At 46.0% G+C, this 18,738-nt stretch overlaps 2 protein-coding genes across 3 annotated transcripts in view; one reads left to right on the top strand and one right to left on the bottom strand.

Moving 5' to 3' along the window:
- The window catches only part of F8 (coagulation factor VIII), a 143,012-nt gene that overhangs the window by 7,310 nt on the left and 116,964 nt on the right, over positions 1-18,738 (bottom strand). For both annotated transcript variants that reach the window (XM_055563762.1, XM_055563763.1), the window contains 5 exons: positions 17,744-17,829; positions 15,081-15,236; positions 3,206-3,350; positions 2,668-2,816; positions 2,014-2,190 (listed from right to left, as the gene is read on the bottom strand). In XM_055563762.1, the coding sequence (XP_055419737.1) occupies positions 2,014-2,190; positions 2,668-2,816; positions 3,206-3,350; positions 15,081-15,236; positions 17,744-17,829 (713 nt within the window). The remainder of the gene's footprint in view (positions 1-2,013; positions 2,191-2,667; positions 2,817-3,205; positions 3,351-15,080; positions 15,237-17,743; positions 17,830-18,738) is intronic.
- Positions 7,890-12,872, top strand: F8A1 (coagulation factor VIII associated 1). The gene has a single exon (XM_055563764.1). It carries the CDS (start codon positions 7,919-7,921, stop codon positions 8,999-9,001), a length of 1,083 nt encoding a protein of 360 aa, XP_055419739.1. The 5' UTR covers positions 7,890-7,918; the 3' UTR covers positions 9,002-12,872.

Genomic DNA, 18,738 nt, shown 5'->3' with positions numbered 1-18,738 from the left:
GTTGTTGGATTCTGTTTGCTAGAATTTTGCTGAGGATTTTTGCATCTATGTTTATCAGTGATATTGGCCTGTAGTTTTCTTTTTTTGTGGCATCTTTGTCTGGTTTTGGTATTAGGGTGATGGTGGCCTCATAGAAGGAGTTTAGGAGTTTACCTTCCTCTGCAATTTTCTGGAAAAGTTTGAGTAGGATAGGTGTTAGCTCTTCTCCAAATTTGTGGTAGAATTCACCTGTGAAGCCATCTGGTCCTGGGCTTTTGTTTGTTGGAAGATTTTTGAGTGCAGTTTCGATTTCTGTGCTTGTACTTGGTGTGTTCAGATTTTCTATTTCTTCCTGGTTCAGTTATCGAAGGTTATACTTTTCTAAGAATTTTTCCATTTCTTCCAAGTGGTCTATTTCATTGGCATATAATTGCTCATAATAGTCTCTTGTGATTTTTTGTATTTCTGTGTTGTCTGTTGTGATTTATTCATTTTCATTTCCAATTTTATTGATTTGGTTATTCTCCCTTTGTTTCTTGATGAGCCTGGCTAATGGTTTGTCTATTTATCTTCTCAAAGAAGTAGATTTTCATTTTGTTGATTTTTGCTATAGTCACCTTCATTTCTGCTCTGATTTTTATGATTTCTTTCCTTCTACTAACTTTGCAGTTCTTCTATTCTTCTTCTTCCAATTGATTTAGGTGTAAAGTTAGGTTGTTTATTTGATGTTTCTCTTGTTTCCTGAGGTAGGCTTGTATTACTATGAACTTCCACCTTTGTGCTGCTTTTACTGAATCCCATAGGTTTTGGGCTGTCTTGTTTTCATTTTCATTTGTTTCTATGCATATATTGATTTCCTTTTTTATTTCTTCCATGATCTGTTGGTTATTCAGAAGTGTGTTGTTTATCCTCCCTATGTTTGTATTTTAATAGTTTTTTTTCCTCTTGTTGACATCTAATCTTACCACATTGTGATGATTTGTTTTGAATTACAATTTGTATATATTGTGTGTGTGGTATCTTCATTCTTTTGCATGTGACTATACAGTTTTACTGGGGCTTCCTAGGCGGCTTAGTGGTAAGGAACCCACCTGCCAATGCAGGAGATGCAAGACATGTGGGTTTGATTCCTGGGTCGGCAGGATCCCCTGGAGAAGGAAATGGCAACCCACTCCAGTATTCTTGCCTGGAAAATCCCATGGACAGAGGAGCCTGGTGGGCTACAGTCCATAGGTTGCCAAGGTATTTGATTAGTCAGCTCTCCTGGGTCTCCAGCTTGCTGACTCAACCTGCAGATCTTGTCAGCCTCTATAATCATGTGAGTCAATTGGTTCTGTTTCTCTGGAGAATCCTTACTAACATACTCATATAAGTGGAACTATACAACATTTGTAGTTTTATATATGCTGTATTTCATTTAGCATGTTTTCAAGGTTCATCCATGTTTTAACATGTATCAAAGATACACCCTCTTTAAAATAGGAATCTCCTCTAAAACATATATTATCAATACTCTAGTCCACTACACTGCCAGAAGCATAAGTGTTTAATTCAGCCTTGAGGGAACAAGCAATTCTTCTTGGAGGAGATCATGTCTATCTGAGGCTTGAAAAAATGAGCCAGGTGAAAGGGTCAATAGTAAGCACCTAAAAAACTGTCCTAGGTAGAAGAAATAGTATGTATACAAGTGTAGTGTGAGAAAGAACATGCTGTTTTTAGAGACCTGAGGGTTTCTTAGTATGAGTGGGACTTAGAGAGTAAAGCAGCAAGTGGCAAGAGACTGCACTAGGAGATTGGTAAGGTTCATGCCATGGTTAATTCTTGCTGAATCTAAGTTGAGTTGTTGCTGCTGATACAGATCATTAAGCATTCTGTGAATAAACTCTTATTTTTCTTCACTCCTCTGATGCTTGCCACAATCTTGAATGACATCAACATCCCTGAGGATAATCAACTTTTGGCTCTACTCTGCCTTTCATAGTGTCCTAAATGTCAAGTGCTAAGAGAAGTTTTGTGCCTATGAGATCAGCATACCTTCACTTTGCCATTCTGAAGAAATGGAGTCCAGTTATGGCCATCTTGACTACTGGATATGAGGAACTCCTTCACATACATGCTGGTAAGCAGAGATTTCACCCCTTGGGTGATTATTCCTGTAACTCTCATTGTCTTCTGGAAGTCCACTTGTAGCCACTCTTTTGGATTATTCACCTGGGGAAATTAGAGTAGTGTCTTGTTGATCACTATTTGCTCCCAGAAATCACCAAATGCCTTCTTAATCATAACTCAGCACTTATCACTCTGTATTAATTATGTTTGCCAGTCCCCCGTATTAGACTCAAAGCAAGCAACTGGGGTTGCCCACTTATAGCTGCCCAGTAAATGTTCACTGAATGAATGTATGAGCAATATACAGACTGACAAATATTAGCCCAGTACTGCATACAGATATTTTGTTTCCAGGAGGAAATGATCCCTTTCCCCCAATGAATGTTGTGTGAATGCCCATGGCACATCCACTAAATATCTGTGGGGTTTTCCGTGCATAGTCACCTTTCCTTGACACTCTTGGTGGGAACAACCAGATGACGGAAGTAGCTGAAGAAAGAGTTCAGAGCTGTCCCTATTCTTTCCCAACCACTGCTCCTTATTCTGAATCAGTTAAATGGTAAATTTGTTCCCTCTTACCTGGGGTCTCCAGGCATTTGTCCTCCCTTGAAGGTTAAGTCGGGCTTGTGAAGGAGACCAGGTGGCAAACATGTTGCGTAAGTGGGATGAGGCAGTAATCTGTGTATCTGATATAGCTTTATTCTCCATTCCCAGTGGCATGTTGCAACCTTGAAGAAATGGAACAAGAGTGTCATCACAAGAACAGGTTGCAGCCAAAGTTCTGCCTCCACTGACATTCTAGTTGTCATCACATCATTTTCCAGGCATTAACTTTTGCATGTTACTGTTAACATGCCCTGGATTTTCTGGTCAGCTCTGCTAAGCTCTGTTGGGCTTTGATTTGCCTTGTTAATAGTCTCGTAGGCTATGGCTGACCTTGGGGAATTCCATGGTTAGGATGAGCAAGTGATGGGTTTGCCCAGGACTGTACTGGTTTTAGCATTGAGACTTCTGTGTCCTGGGAAACACCTCCCTCCCCGTCTCAGGAAAACTAGTATGGCTAGTCATACTACCCATGGTTGGGAGAGGGAAGTACATGGGATTACTTGAAACTTACTGTTTAAATCACAGCCCATCAACTCCATGCGAAGAGTGCTGCGGATGCTGTAATGTGTTGGGTGCAAACGGATATATCTAGCAATAATTGGAGGGTTAAAAATATTGTGTTTTACTCCAGATGAATCGACATTGCCGAAGAACACCTGTAAAATGAAGAAAGAATAAGAAGCAATTCCTCCCAATTAAGTTTTTTCTTCTAAATTTGTTTGTGCATGTCTCAACAGCTCCCTGGTGGCTCACATGGTATAGAATCTGCCTGTGATCCAGGAGACTTGGGTTTGATCCCAGGGCCAGGAAGATCCACTGGAGAAAGGAATGGCAACTCTCTCCAGTATTCTTGCCTGGAGAATTCCATGGACAGAGGAGCCTGGTTGGTCCAAGGCCATGGGGTCACAAAGAGTCAGACATGGCTGAGTGACTAACACATTCACTTTTCAACATCACCCAACACTCAAAACCATCCTGGCTAGACAGGTGTTAGAATACAAAGGATGAAGGAGAAAAATTATAGGAAGAAGAGTGGATCAAGGGAAATTATGTCTGTGCAGGTGAAGTAGTCTACCCTTGGGGTAGACTGTAAAATGTTCATCAAACTCCTAATTTATCCACCCCCTCCTTTCCAACTTCGTAACCATAAGTTTGTTTTCTACGCTTGTGACTATTTCTGTTTTTAAATAAGTTCATGTGCACCTTTTTCTTTAGATTCCACATATAAGCAATATCATGTGATATTTGTCTTTGTCTGTCTGACTTACTTTACTCATTATGTCAATCTCTGGGCACAGCATTATTTTTGATAAATAGATCAGCTTCATTTTAACCTCAATTCTTATGTCTTGATTAGGAAGACATAGGAAGACAAAGTATCTAGATATTTAATGCAATCCCTATGGAACTCACAATGCTCCATTTTACAGGAATGTAATAGCCAACCCTAAATAGATATGGAATTTCAAGGGACCCTGAATAGCCAAAATAATCCTGGAAAGAAGAAAAAAGTTGGAGGACTCAATTCTGGATTTCAAAACTTACTCCAAAGCTATAGTTTTTAAAACTGTGTGGTATTAGAGTAAGGATAGACACACAGCTCAGTGGAATAAAGAATCTGGAAATAAACTCATCAATTTATTCATGTATATAAAGCCCAAAGAGTTGAAAACAAGCATTCAAAAAGAACCCGTACAGGAATGTCCACCACAGTAGGCACAAGAGAGGTCACCTAAATGTCCATCCACTGCTGAGCGGATACAAAACATGTGTGGTCTAGCCATACAGTTCAGTTCAGTTCAGTTCAGTCAGTTCAGTCGCTCAGTCATGTCCAACTCTTTGTGACCCCAAGAGTCACAGCACGCCAGGCCTCCCTGTCCATCACCAACTCCCGGAGTTCACTCAGACTCACGCTCATCGAGTCAATGATGCCATCCAGCCATCTCATCCTCTGTCGTCCCCTTCTCCTCCTGCCCCCAATCCTTCCCAGCATCAGGGTCTTTTCCAATGAGTCAACTCTTCAGATGAGGTGGCCAAAGTACTGGAGTTTCAGCTTTAGCATCATTCCTTCCAAAGAAATCCCAGGGCTGATCTCCTTCAGAATGGACTGGTTGGATCTCCTTGCAGTCCAAGGGACTCTCAAGAGTCTTCTACTACACCACAGTTCAAAAGCATCAATTCTTTGGCGCTCAGCCTTCTTCACAGTTCAACTCTCACATCCATACATGACCACTGGAAAAACCATAGCCTTGACTAGATGGACCTTTGTTGGCAAAGTAACATCTCTGCTTTTGAATATGCTATCTAGGTTGGTCATAACTTTCCTTCCAAGGAGTAAGCATCTTTTAATTTCATGGCTGCAATCACCATCTGCAGTGATTTTGGAGCCCCAAAAAATAAAGTCTGACACCGTTTCCACTGTTTCCCCATCTATTTCCCATAAAGTGATGGGACTGGATGCCTTGATCTTCGTTTTCTGAATGTTGAGCTTTAAGCCAACTTTTTCACTCTCCACTTTCACCTTCATCAAGAGGCTTTTTAGTTCCTCTTCATTTTCTGTCATAAGGGTGGTGTCATCTGCATATCTGAGGTTATTGATATTTCTCCCGGCAATCTTGATTACAGCTTGTGTTTCTTCTAGCCCAGCGTTTCTCATGCTATCCTCTGCATATAAGTTAAATAAGCAGGGTGACAATATACAGCTTTGATGTACTCCTTTTCCTATTTGGAACCAGTCTGTTGTTCCATGTCCAGTTCTAACTGTTGCTTCTTGACCTGCATACAGATTTCTCAAGAGGCAGGTCAGGTGGTCTGGGATTCCCATCTCTTTCAGAATTTTCCACAGTTTATTGTGATCCACACAGTCAAAGGCTTTGGCATAGTCAATAAAGCAGAAATAGATGTTTTTTCTGGAACTGTCTTGCTTTTTCTATGATCCAGCGGATGTTGGCAATTTGATCTCTGGTTCCTCTGCCTTTTCTAAAACCAGCTTGAACATCAGGAAGTTCATGGTTCATGTATTGCTGAAGCCTGGCTTGGAGAATTTTGAGCATTACTTTACTAGCATGTGAGATGAGTGCAATTGTGCTGTAGTTTGAGCATTCTTTGGCATTGCCTTTCTTTGGGATTGGAATACCATACAGTGGAATACTATTCAGCCAGGAAAAGGAAAGAAGTGCTGATTTGTGCTACCACGTGCATGGGCCCTATGCTCAGTGACAGCAGCCAGACACAGAAGGCCACCTATTTATTGTTTGCTTCCATCTCTGGGAAGTCTCCAGAACAGGCAAAGGGCTGTGGATAGGAACCTGATGAGTGCTTGCCTGAGGACTATGGGGGTGGGGTGGGGGAAACTGCAGGAGAAGGCAGTGGGGAGTCACTGCCTGGTCGGTACAGGGGTTTCTCTTTGTGGTGGTGCCAACGTTCTGGAACTAGACACAGTGGTGATGGTGGCCCACCACCACCAGTGTATACTTGGTGCCACTGGGTGGCCTACTGCCTTCTCTGTACAAAGGTCTCCTCCCGTGGAAAGGGAGAGTTCCGACAAAGAGAGGGTCCAGTGGGCAGGGTGAGCAGGATTCTGCCAGCGTCATGTCTTTGCAGGCTCAGGCCTGTGGGGGTTGGGATGGGGTAGGGGGCATGGGAAATTGGTGATCTCAGGGAGTCTGCCTGTCACAGACTGTGTGCCCCGACCAATGAGGGGCCAGTCCATGGTTGCTAGGATACGGAGTAGAGGTATGAGAGTACCGGTTGTCTTGAGAGGATGGGACCAGCTGACTCATCCCGCCGCATCTCATTTCACCGCATCTCATCCTTCCACATATCATCCCACCACACCTCATCCTACTGCACCGCAAAGCGAGGCCTCGGAGAAAGTGGGCTCAACGGTCAGCATGCCAAGTAAAAGGGGCCGTTGAAGGTCATTTGGTCTCCACTCCCACACCGCCCGTGCCGAGTTGTCTTTCTCCATGAGCCACATGGAGAGCCTCCTGTGGGAAGGCCACTATGCCCAGCGCCTGAGCTCGTCCGCACCCATCTTCCTAGCAGCCATCATGTAGCACCTGACTGCCAAGGTCCTAGAGCTGGCAGGCAACGAGGCCCAGAACAGCGGTCAGAGGCACATCACCCCAGAGCTGGTGGACACAACAGTCCACCATAACATTCTGCTCAGCGGCTCTTTTGGGATGACAACCATCTCCCTGGTGGCCCTAGCCTGGCACTAGCTGCTCAACCACAGCTGGGTCCCGGGTTCCTGGCCCCCAGACGGGCCTCCCCCCGGCTGTCGGGTGCCAGGCCTGCTCACTGACCGACCGCACAGCCCGGTGCCTCGGGCCCAGTCATGTCGAATCAGTGTTTCAAGACATCCCTGTGTGTGCTTCAGTCACTTGGCCTGGGAGGTGGTGGTGGGACACCCCTCCTTCGAGAGGTGGGGGTCGGGGGTCTGACTGGAGCGGAGGGGGAGTGTTGTGGGTATGGGTGGAGTCAGGGATGGCAGGCAGAGAGGAGCGGTCGCCCACGGTGACAGCGCATGCGGTGGCCGTGGTGAGAGAAGCTGGCTGTGGCGGGGGTGCAGTGGAGTGGAGTCTGTAGGGGAGGCCGGGGAAAGGAGGGCTCCCCCGTTGGATCTGAGCAAGTAGGAGCAAGGCCAAGTCCCCAGAGGGACCGGGGTCCTGGTGGCGATGTTCAAGACCGAGAGGACGGCGTCGTGGTAGGGTGAAAGTGCCAAGGTGACAGACCGCCCCGCAGTGTGGGATGCAGGGATGGTGGACAGCGTGCTTGACAGGGGTTCCCATGGCCATAGGGCCTAGATGCCCATGGGGGCAGGGGCCTAGACCACAAGACTGCGGCAGAATGGGGACTGGGGTGGGCGGGACACAACCCGCACGTATGCAAAGTCGGAATCAGGGTCACGCGGGATCACCAGTTGACTTTTTGGTCCTGTGCCTTTAGAGATGCCTGGAGATGCCCTGCTTGGCAACCTGCGGGAGCAAGCTATAACCTAGCAACGGCCGGCTCCCCGCCAGGACCCGCTATTTGCATACGGTGCCAGCAGCCAATCACGGCCCCATCTCCGCGCCCGCTCTTTTGCATATCACCCCAGCGGCGGGAGCGTCAGGGCGGCCGCACCGGCGCCGTCGCGCTGTGGGCCCGAGCCGGACGCATGGCACGTCGCCGGTCGCCGCCCGGTCGCGTCAGCGCGCCTGGAAGCGCCGGGGCGGCGAAGATGGCGGCTTCCGCGGCCGGCCTGGGCGGCGGTGGCGCGGGCCCAGGGCCCGAGCCAGGGGATTTCCTGGCGCGCTACCGCCAGGTGTCCAACAAGCTCAAGAAGCGGTTCCTGCGGAAGCCGAACGTGGCGGAGGCCGGCGAGCAGTTCGCCCAGCTCGGCCGTGAGCTGCGCGCCCAGGAGTGCCTGCCGTACGCGGCCTGGTGCCAGCTGGCGGTGGCGCGCTGCCAGCAGGCGCTCTTCCACGGGCCCGGCGAGGCGCTGGCGCTGACAGAGGCCGCGCGCCTCTTTCTGCGGCAGGAGCGCGACGCGCGCCAGCGCCTGGCCTGCCCCGCCGCCGCTGGGGAGGCCCTGCAGGCCGCTGCCGCCGCGCTGGGCGCCGCCGTGCGCCTGCACCTGGAGCTCGGGCAGCCGGCCGCGGCTGCCGCACTCTGCCTCGAGCTGGCGGCCGCCCTGCGCGACCTGGGCCAGCCGGCCGCCGCCGCTGGCCACTTCCAGCGCGCCGCGCAGCTGCAGCTGCCCCAGCTGCCCCTGGCCGCCTTGCAGGCCCTCGGCCACGCCGCGTCCTGCCAGCTGCTGGCGCGGGACTACAGCGGCGCGCTGGCGCTCTTCACGCACATGCAACGCCTGGCACGGGAGCTCGGCGGCCTCCCGTCGCAGCCCCCGCCCCCGCAACCCGCAGCCCCCGGCCCTCCGCTCCCTCCCGGCGCGGGGCCGCCGGCTGCCGCCGCCCCGGCCGCGCTGGGCGCCTTCGCTGACGTGCTGGTCCGCTGCGAGGTGTCCCGTGTGCTGCTGCTGCTGCTCCTGCAGCCGCCGCCCGCCAAGCTCCTGCCGGAGCACGCGCACACCCTGGAGAAGTATGCCTGGGAGGCCTTCGACGGCCACGGGCAGGACAGCAGCGGTCCGCTGCCCGAGGAGCTCTTTCTGCTGCTACAGTCCTTGGTCATGGCCACGCACGAGAAGGACACGGAGGCCGTCAAGTCGCTGCAGGTGGAGATGTGGCCCCTGCTGAGCGCCGAGCAGAACCACCTCCTGCACCTCGTTCTGCAGGAAACCGTCTCCCCTTCTGGCCAGGGGATCTGACGAATCCCTGACAGGAACCCAGCCACGCTGTGCCTGTTCCTGAAACTCACGCACCGGCCTGAGCGTTTGTGGGAGCATGAAAGATCTTGATCCCGGCGCTTCTGCCTCTGCAGTGTATCTTACTTGTCTTGCCACCGGAGGAATGTAGTTGACTAAAGTCACCTTGTTTCCATAACAGTGGCAGAAAAAAAACCCATATAATAGAATCGGAGGACACAGCTCACCTCACCAGAAATTTCAACATAAATTTGAGAATCCCTTGGGTTCCTTTCACCCAATTGTCCCCCCAACCTGCTTCCCACCCCCGCCCCCCCCAGAAGGCTCCCCTTTCCCAAATCCTTGTTTCACACAGGATTTATTTGCATAGCTCTGGCTCGGAACTCTAGCTGCATGATTTTTTTCATGGTGATTTTGATTCCTTAGTATATTGTGAGCCTGCGTGATCGTCCAGTTCCTCCTTTGTTCAATGCGCCTCATACGTTGGAATCATTGTATTCAGTACTCCGCGGTTGTCACTACAGCCCTCAATACATGATAAAGCCTTTCTGACACTCCTGACTTGTGGTTTAGATTTATCTCCTCTGTTAAAATGGGAATAGCTTATCTACTTGTCAGAAGGCAGAAGCACAAACAGATAGTTCCCTTTTAGATCCGAGGTGGATTCATTCACTCAAAATGGACACTGCCTATGAATCTACAGAGATCATTCGCGATGTGATCCTTAGCTGCAATGTGTATGTTTTCGGTACAAACGGGGTGGGCCTGGGAGTACGGGAGAGGGCGGGGTGAGCTCCAGTGCAATGGTGTCAGATGTGCACTGGAGTTTTCAGTTGCGGTTGTTCTGAGAGTTCCAGGTAATCCATATGGGCAGGTTTTACTTGTAGTATGGACCCTTCTACAAATCTTCAACTCAAATATATCAAATCAGCATGCTTCTTTGGTCTAATGTGATCACGTATATGCCAGACTGTACCCTTGGTCCCCAGAAGCAGGATGGCGTTCCATTTTTAGACACTAGATTTCTGGTCCAAATGATACATGCAAACTGACTTAGCTGTTTTCTCAGGTTTTCTTTAGCGCTGAGTGTGGTGACAAGAACTCTTTAGAATATATTCTCATTCTCAGCCATTCAGTTTGGGAAAATGCATCTTTTAGGCTGAAGTTGTAGACAGCACTAATCTTTTGTGGGTGAGTTTTAAGCACTCAGTTTGGGAATCTATCTTGCTTTTGCATATTTGGTGGGGAGGGGGAATATGTGGAGTGTTGTATGAGATAAGTGCCCCCAAATGGGTGGGACTTTTAGGGTATGCTTTTGGACCTCTATTTCAGCAGTGTGGAAGCAATGGCTAAGCAAGTATAGGGGAGCCCACTGGAGACATATGCAGGCACCCCTCCTGTGCCCTCACGTGGCTGCCAGGCAGGGTCCTTCAAAGCCCTAAAAGCCCAGTCCAACTTATTGCCAAGGCGGTGAGGGTGCACGCTCCCTTGTGTGTTTGCTTTTTCCGGGACACTCAGCCCTGGCTGCCTCCCTTACTGTCCTTAGGACAAGAATGCTCAGGAATGAATTATGGAGTGTGCCTGGTGAGAGCATTTGGGTTTAGGTGCAAAGTAAAGCCTCCTTTGTTGTTGTTGTTTAGTCACTAAGTCATGTCTGACTCTTTGTGACCCCATGGACTGTAGCCCCATGGACTGTAGCCCACCAGCCTCCTCTGTCCATAGGATTTCCCAGGCAAGAATACTGGAGTGGGCAGCCATTGCCTTCTCCAGGGAATTTTCTCAAGCCAGGGATGAAACCTGCATCTCCTTCACTGGCAGATAGATTTTTATTACTGAGCCACTAGTGAAGCCCTTAAAAGCTTGCTTTGAGGGGGTGAGGTGAGGAATTACCACAGAGCCTGGATTTGCATATTCAAGCCTAACTTTAGAAAACACTAAAGGCTGTTTTCTGTTTGCCATTGGCTCATTTATGTGTCTTCCTTAGTCACTTTGTAGTACAGAGAGCTGGGCTAAGGCCACATCAGTTATTTTGACAGAATTTTCTTGCTATATATCATCACCTGGTGTCAACATTAACACTGATTTCTAACACAACCAAAGATAAATATTTTAAAAGGACAGGATTAGTGTTCTTTTAAACTTGAAAACCAGAGGGAAAGATCTGTATCACTGGCAGTTCAAAATTCACATTCAAAACATTATGAAATATTTAAAATAGTGGCCAGTGAAGCAATGATCTTTAAAAGGTGTTGGGTTCTTTTACTCCCTTTATGAGGGACTTCTGTGATGAGACGTTGCTTATGAAAAAATATTTTGCATGTGAATGGTTGCCCAGGTGGTTTACACCTGGTTTCCTGGGGTTTCCAGGTGGCACAGTGGTAAAGAATCTGCCTGCCAATGCAGGAGATGCAGAAGACTCGGGTTTGATCCCTGGGTGGGGAATATCCCCTGGAGAAGGAAATGGCTACCCACTCCAGTATTCTTGCCTACAAAATAAAATGGACAGAGGAGCCTGGCAGGCTATAGTCCTTGCGGCTGCAAATGACTGAGGGACTGAGCATGTGGATGGTACAAAGACTTTTAAACATTTGAGAACCATTATACTGGAGGAAGATGACTAAGACTGAAATGTGTAAATTAATCAGGCATGCTCTGGGATGACAGAGTTCTGGTTAGTGTGAACTGTAGAGACATCTCTATTGCCATTAGACTAGACCACCAGTCCAGAAACTTGTTTGGTAGAGGAGATGGAGATATTTCAGTTTTTCTGATCCAACTAAACATTCAGTGACTAATATACTATGACTAAGGAAGGTTTTCCCAGGAATGCAGCACTGAGTTGTACTGGAGCCAGCTAGGACTAGCTTGTGAGACGCAATTGTGGCTGGCTGCTCCCAAGTCTGCATTCAGTGACCTTGCATCAGCAGCTTGAAATCAGGTATGATGGGAAATATTTACATCATGGAAATCCGCAAATGTTACAAATAAAGGCCCTTCCCCTGACTGTCCTCCATTTTGCCCCAGAGCTGGTTGTTAAACATTCGCCAGCCCACCATTGAATGAGAGTATAATTTACAGCAAAGAGAATAAACGTGATCATATCCAAGATGCTGAAAAAGCACTTGATAAGTTTCTACAGCCTTTCCAAATAAAGTAGGAGCAAGAAACTTTTAAAATGTGATAAAAAATATTTGAAACTAACAGTGAACATTATATCAAACTGAAATATGGGATCCATTCCCATTAAAGTCAGAAGCAAGAAATACTCATTTATAATAAAGATAATTTATCTGTATACATATCTATCAAACTTCAGGCAAAAGAACAAAGAGCATTTTGCTCACCACCCAAGTCTACAAAGACTGATCTGCTGCAGCTGGTGATAGGGTACTGGGTGTTTAGAGGAAGAGATTAACAGGATAACAGGATGAGGCACTGTGTGTTTCAGAACTTAAACACTGTGTGTTTCAGGAAACTCAAGATGATAACAGGTTACTCTGTGCTTTGGACAGACAGGTCCTTAAGTAGTTAATATGCATTTCAAGAAGAATTGTAATGAACCCTGCTTTTTGCATCTTCCCATACATAGAAAAACAGTATAACCATGAACTTGAAACATCTGTTCTTTGTGAGTAGCAGTAATATTTCACCAAGATGTATGTCTGACTACATGTATGCCTTAACAGCAAAACATGTAAACTAGCTTCCCCTCACCTCTTCGGAGCAGCTCCCAGAGCTATGTGAGAGACTTGTCTCCCAGACTATAGTCCTCAGTAAGACCCTGAATAAAATTTAACTCACAACTTTAACATTGTGCATTTTTCTTTTAGTTGACAATACAATATATACATATTTATGTGTCTGTGTATATATCTCTGATTAAACATATATTAATCACAAAAACATTTAGAGTGATTATTATTTTCTGTTTACCAGGGCCTGTTAGCACAATCCCCTGGAGAAGGAAATGGCAACCCACTCCAATATTCTTACCTGGAGAATTCCATGGACAGAGGAACCTGGTGGGCTACAGTCCATGGGGTCACAAGAGTCTGACATGGAAGTCATCATAATGTCTTCCATGTAATGGAGCAGTATGGTGTTCTGTGGGATGTCAATATATTTGGGGTCCCTAGGGTCTATATTGGGCTTCCTTTGTGGCTCAGTTGGTAAAGAATCTGCCTGCAATGCAGGAGACCTGGGTTCAATCCCTGGGTTGGGAAGATCCCCTGGAGAAGGGGATCCACTTCAGTGGCTACCCACTCCAGTATTCTGGCCTAGAGAATTTCATGCGACCATGGGGTTGCAAAGAGTCGGACAGGACTGAGTGACTTTCACTTTCATTTCACTTTCAGGGTCTATATTATGATAAGGAACAAAGGAACTGGCATCGCTTTGAGGCATCAACCATAAAGTTCATACTCTTGTTCCCACTTCGTAAATGCAAATCTATTCTGACTTTTGTTGTCCGTGTCAATGAAGAAGAAAGCATCCTTCAGGTCTGTGGTTCCATATCAGGTGCCTGGTGCTGTGTTAATTTGCTCCAGAGGAGATACCACACTTAGAGTTGTGATTTTTTTTTATCACCACCTAACTAAATTTGTGATGATCTGTCACTTTTCCATGACTCATCTGGCTTTTGTTAGTGGCCACTTAGTGGCCTAAGGAGACTAGCCACTGGGTTGGAAGGCAACTATTCCAGGTGGAGCAACTGAAAGACTTGTGTGCACAGCAGGGATGACTGCTTCAGAGACTGGGGAAAGGTCACCTCCTTCAGCAGAGAAGGTTTAGGGCAATTTAGAGGTTTGCAGTTCACAGCCTCATGCATGTCTGCCTAAATGTACCCACCCCAGGTCTCAGAGTTCCACCCGTTTCCACCAGTGCCATTACCCTAGCATAACAACCATATCAGGGCTGACCATTTAATTGTGACTGCAACTCTGTGATTCACATGCTTTGCTCCTAGGTTTGGTATCTGCTCCTTGGTCCAAGTATCTGCCTATAACCCCAGGACATGGACGACTCCTCCAGAACTCCATGATTCCATCAAGAATCTATCTATCTATCTATCTATCTATATATATGTTCATGGATGTTCTTTGTATATATTCATAACATTTAATTTCTTTTCCCCCCTATGTATGCTGAAAAAGAAGATGCATACTCAATTGTGTCCAACTCTGCAACCCTGTGAACTAGAGCCTGCCAGGCTCCTCTGTCCATGGGATTTCCCGGGCAAGAATACTGGAGTGGGTTGTCATTTTCTTCTCCAGGGGATCTTCCCACCCAGGGATTGAACCCGAGTTTCCCATGTCTCCTGCATTGCAGGCGGGTTCTTTACCACTGAGCTACCTGGGAAACCCAGACATGAAAAAAATACAGGTCACTCTACTGTCAGATGATGCTAAACTGGTTGCCATAGCAACCAAATGCTACTAACTTCCCAATGTCTTCCTTCCTTATCTGAAACTCATCCTATTGTATCACCAATGACAATCTGAGAAATTGTGATGCCACCACATGTCATGGGTTATTCAACATCCAATCTTCTCGCCAAGTAAGGAATTATACCTGTCTTCCTTGAATATATTAGCAACATAATCCTAGAATTCCATTTGTAGTGTCTGTTTCCTGGGGCTACATAAGAGATATTTCATACTACCTTTTTTGTCCATAGGTCCATCATCACTCTATTGCCCATGAGTGGAAAATGCTTTTTGTGGGGGCCAAGATGTTGAAGCCGAAACTCCAATACTTTGGCCACCTGATGTGAAGAGCTGGCTCATTTGAAAAGACCCTGATGCTGGGAAAGATTGAAGGCAGGAAGAGAAAGGGACAACAGAGGATGAGATGGTTGGATGGCATCACTGACTCAATGGACACGAGTTTGGGTAAACTCTGGGAGTTGGTGATGGACAGGGAGGCCTGGTGTGCTGCGGTTCATGGGGTCACAAAGAATCAGACACAACTGAGTGACTGAACTGAAGTTTCTAGAAACTGTGAGTGTTTGTTCCATATCTGAAATCTGTCAAAAGCTCCTCAAAAGATTCAAGCATTCTCTTGAAAAGGACTAATTACATACCATTAAGGTCCCAGTGGAGTTCCCCCGATAACCCTGCCACCGCTGTCCATCGAGGCTGTACATGATGATAAACTGAGAGATGTACAGGCTGGAGAACTTCTGCCGGGCACCCTGAGTCAGGATGCTGTGAATAATCATCGGCGCCAACAGATCCACCTACCGATGAAAGCAACACTTGATTTTACATGGAGGTATGTGCCATATTCTGAAATGATTTCTCTGCTTAAGAAGAATCTACCTCAATAGAGAGAAGCCCAATATTCTCTTGGAGGTGCAAGTGCAACAGAGACCAGTGTGGAAATGTAGATGTGTGGGAAGCTGTGGAATCAATGACGGGAAGTGTGTTCACTGAGTTCCCAGGCCACGCCCTGACAAAGGAAATCACTTTGGAATCATTGAGCCCCACTTTTCTCTATATACATCCTTAGTGCTGCACACCTGGACCCCATAGAAGGTGCCTCCCTGACACACCAACCTCTGACTGGACAAAGCCATTTGCCTTCTCTGTCCCCAGACTACCCCCCTCCCACCATCACTATCAGAGCTAAATTACTGTCCCTCCTGCAAGTGTTAGTGCAGAAACTCTTTCTCCTGATTAGCCTTTCCTGACTCATCCAGAGAACTTTCGGGTGGCTTCTTTTCTGCTTCCAGTCCACTTTGTATATAATTTCACTATAGTAAATTATTGCACTGCATTGTGAACTTTTCTTTGCTTTTTGCTTTCCTCGTTAGACTGAGATCCTGAAGGCAATAAGCCTGTCTGAGTCACCTAACCTCTTTGTGTCTCAATTTCTTGCTCTGTACAGTGGAGTTAATAATGGTATTTATCTCAAAATGTTACCAGAAGGATTACAGAGTTAATACATGCAATGTGCTGAGTTCACTGCTGGTGCATACTAAACACGTAATATGTTAGGTTTTACATTCTCTCTAGCCCTGGCACCTAACAGGGATCTGATGGAATATTGATCCTTAGTAGTAAGGAATGGTTGGGTCTGAAAGAAGGGGGCATGAGTCATACAAGCATTACAGGAATTTTGACATCAGTTGGTACCCTAATTTCTCCCAGATGCCTGGCACACTCAGCTAGGACTGGTCTGGACTCTTGTACTTAATGACGATCTTTCTCAGTTGACTAAGCTCTATCTATACATCATTCATTGATTCATTCATCAAAGAATATATTTTTAGCATTTGTTATGTGCCAAGCACTCTTCTTGGAGAAGGAAATGGCAACCCACTCCAGTATTCTTGCCTGGATAATTCCGTGGACAGAGGAATCTGTCAGGCTACAGTCCACAAGGTCACAAAGTGTTGGATACGACTGAGTGACTGAGCACAAGCACTTTTCTGGGTACTAGCAACAGAGTTGTGAACAATAAAAAAAAGCCCTGCCCTCATGGAACTTACACGGAGAAGGAGAAGGGTGTGCAAGGAAGGAGGCATGTTTGAACATTAGTCCTGACTGCTCACATGTTGACATGATAATATTTTTGGATATGCTGGATTAAAGAAAATGTATTATGATTTTTTTTTGGTAGAGCCACATGGTCTGCAGGATTTTAATTCATTGACCAGGGATTGAACTCAGGCCCCCGGCAGTGAAAGCACTCAGTCCTAACTACTGGATCACCAGGGAATTCCTGAGACGATGTATTATTAAAATGAATTTAACATGTTCCTATTTTAATGCAGCTACTAGAAAATGGAAAATTACACATGTACTTAGCATTTATGGTTCACATGATATTTCTGTTGGCCAGCGCTACTCCAGAGGACATGGGGAAAGGAAAAAAGATGAAAGACTGAGTCATTGAAAAAAAAAATTGAGTTAATGTAAGGACACTTTCAGTAATGACTCCAAGTTGGTTGACCAGATTTGGCCTAACTTTAGCAGGCTTTTCTTACTACTCTGTGGTGTAGAATTTGTGAAGAAGACAGCTTTGGTTTTAGAAAAGGAAGAAGCCACATTTTCTTGCCTTGTGGGACCAGGGATCAAGCCATTTGTTTTTGTGTTAACATGAAGGAATTGGAGGACTCAAGGATACCTAGGCAATTGAAGACATCTAAAAAAAAGAATACGCGGTCTTTGGAGGTGGTAAATTTGATGTTATAGAAAAATATTCAGAGATTCTAATCCCAGTAGAAAGATTAAAAACACAGTGTAGGACTTCCCTGCTGGCACAGTGGTAGAGTCTGCCTGCCAGCGCAGGGAACATGTGTTTGATCCCTGGTCCTGGAAGATCCCACGTGCCTGGGGACAGCTAAGCCCATGAGCCACAACTACTGAGCTTGTGCTTTAGAGCCTGGGAACCAAAACTACTGAAGCTGGTGCTCTGCCACAAGAGAAGCCACCACAGTGAGAAGCATGCACACAACTAGAGAGCAGCTCCCGCTTGCCACAATTAGAGAAAAAAACTGTGCGATGAAGACCCAGTGCAGCAAAAATAATTAAAATACAAAACACAGAGCACTCAATTCTATTCCTGAGTCTTTCAGTCTTGACTCTTTTGGTACAAATCATAAGCCACTCTGTTCTTCAGTTCTTTCCTTGTCTATTACTTGGGGTTTGATGAAAATGACTTAGGCAGGAAGGAGGTCTACAAGGCATTGAGCTTGCCAAAGGAATGTGTGATGTGATGGAATGCAATGCATTTTCTAACCTTGATCCAAGGAGAGGGATCCTTGGTGCTCCAGGCGTTGATTGATCCAGAATAATGAAGTCTGGCCAGCTTTGGGGCCCACTGTCCTTTGCTCGAGAAAGGGAAGAGAGATTAGATTCAGCTGGGTTGGTCCTGTACACGTGGGAATAAAATTACTCTCTTGAGAAAGGTTAATCTTAGCTGTGAAGACAAAGGTATAAAGCAGAGTAGTATCAATGACTACTGAAGTGTTTGGCTTGTCCTTCTTGTCTATTTTATTTTCTAAAATTTAGTAAGTTTGTTGATTGTTTGTACCTCTAGTTAGCTAATACTAACGTGTCACCAGCACCATCAATTAGTATTATTTCTCTATTACATAATCCATGTTCACTGGAGAAAAATTAGAAATAAAAAGAAAACATAAGTTAAAAAAAATAAAAGAAGTATAAAACATCATCCATCCAAAGAAAAATAGTACTATTTTGGTATATATCTCTCAAACATCTTTTTCAAATGCTTTTTTTCCCCTCTAAAATGGAGTTTGGCAAACTTTTTTTCTGTAAATAATTTAGCCTTTATCATCTGGTGTTGTGACATTTAAATGCTGTTGTAGAGTGAAAGCTACAGAGACTTCCCTGTAGCTCAAATGGTAAAGAATCTGCTTGCAATGCAGGAGACCAGGGTTCAATCCCTGGGTGGGGAAGATTCTCTGGAGAAGGGAATGGCAATCCACTCCAGTATTCTTGCCTGAAGAATCCCATAGACAGAGGAGCCTGGCAGGCTACAGGCCATGGGGTTGCAGAAAGTCGGACATAACTGAGCAACTAACACACACAGACACACACACACACACATAGTGAAAGTGCCCACAGATAATTGTAAATGAATAAGTGTGGCTTCTTTATGAACACTGGAATTAGAATTTCATATAATTTTCACATGTCATGAAATATTCTTCTTTTGTTTTTTCCCCAATCATTTAAGAATAGAAAAATAATTCTTAGCTTGAAGGCCAT

The sequence above is a fragment of the Bubalus kerabau genome, chromosome X (assembly GCF_029407905.1).
Source record: "Bubalus kerabau isolate K-KA32 ecotype Philippines breed swamp buffalo chromosome X, PCC_UOA_SB_1v2, whole genome shotgun sequence".
Classification (NCBI taxonomy): domain Eukaryota; kingdom Metazoa; phylum Chordata; class Mammalia; order Artiodactyla; family Bovidae; genus Bubalus; species Bubalus kerabau.
This window is presented reverse-complemented; position numbering and strand designations above follow the sequence as displayed.

Excerpts from the sequence above, each read along its gene's own strand:
- F8A1 (XM_055563764.1), top strand. The coding sequence starts at position 7,919 with ATGGCGGCTTCCGCGGCCGGCCTGGGCGGCGGTGGCGCGGGCCCAGGG.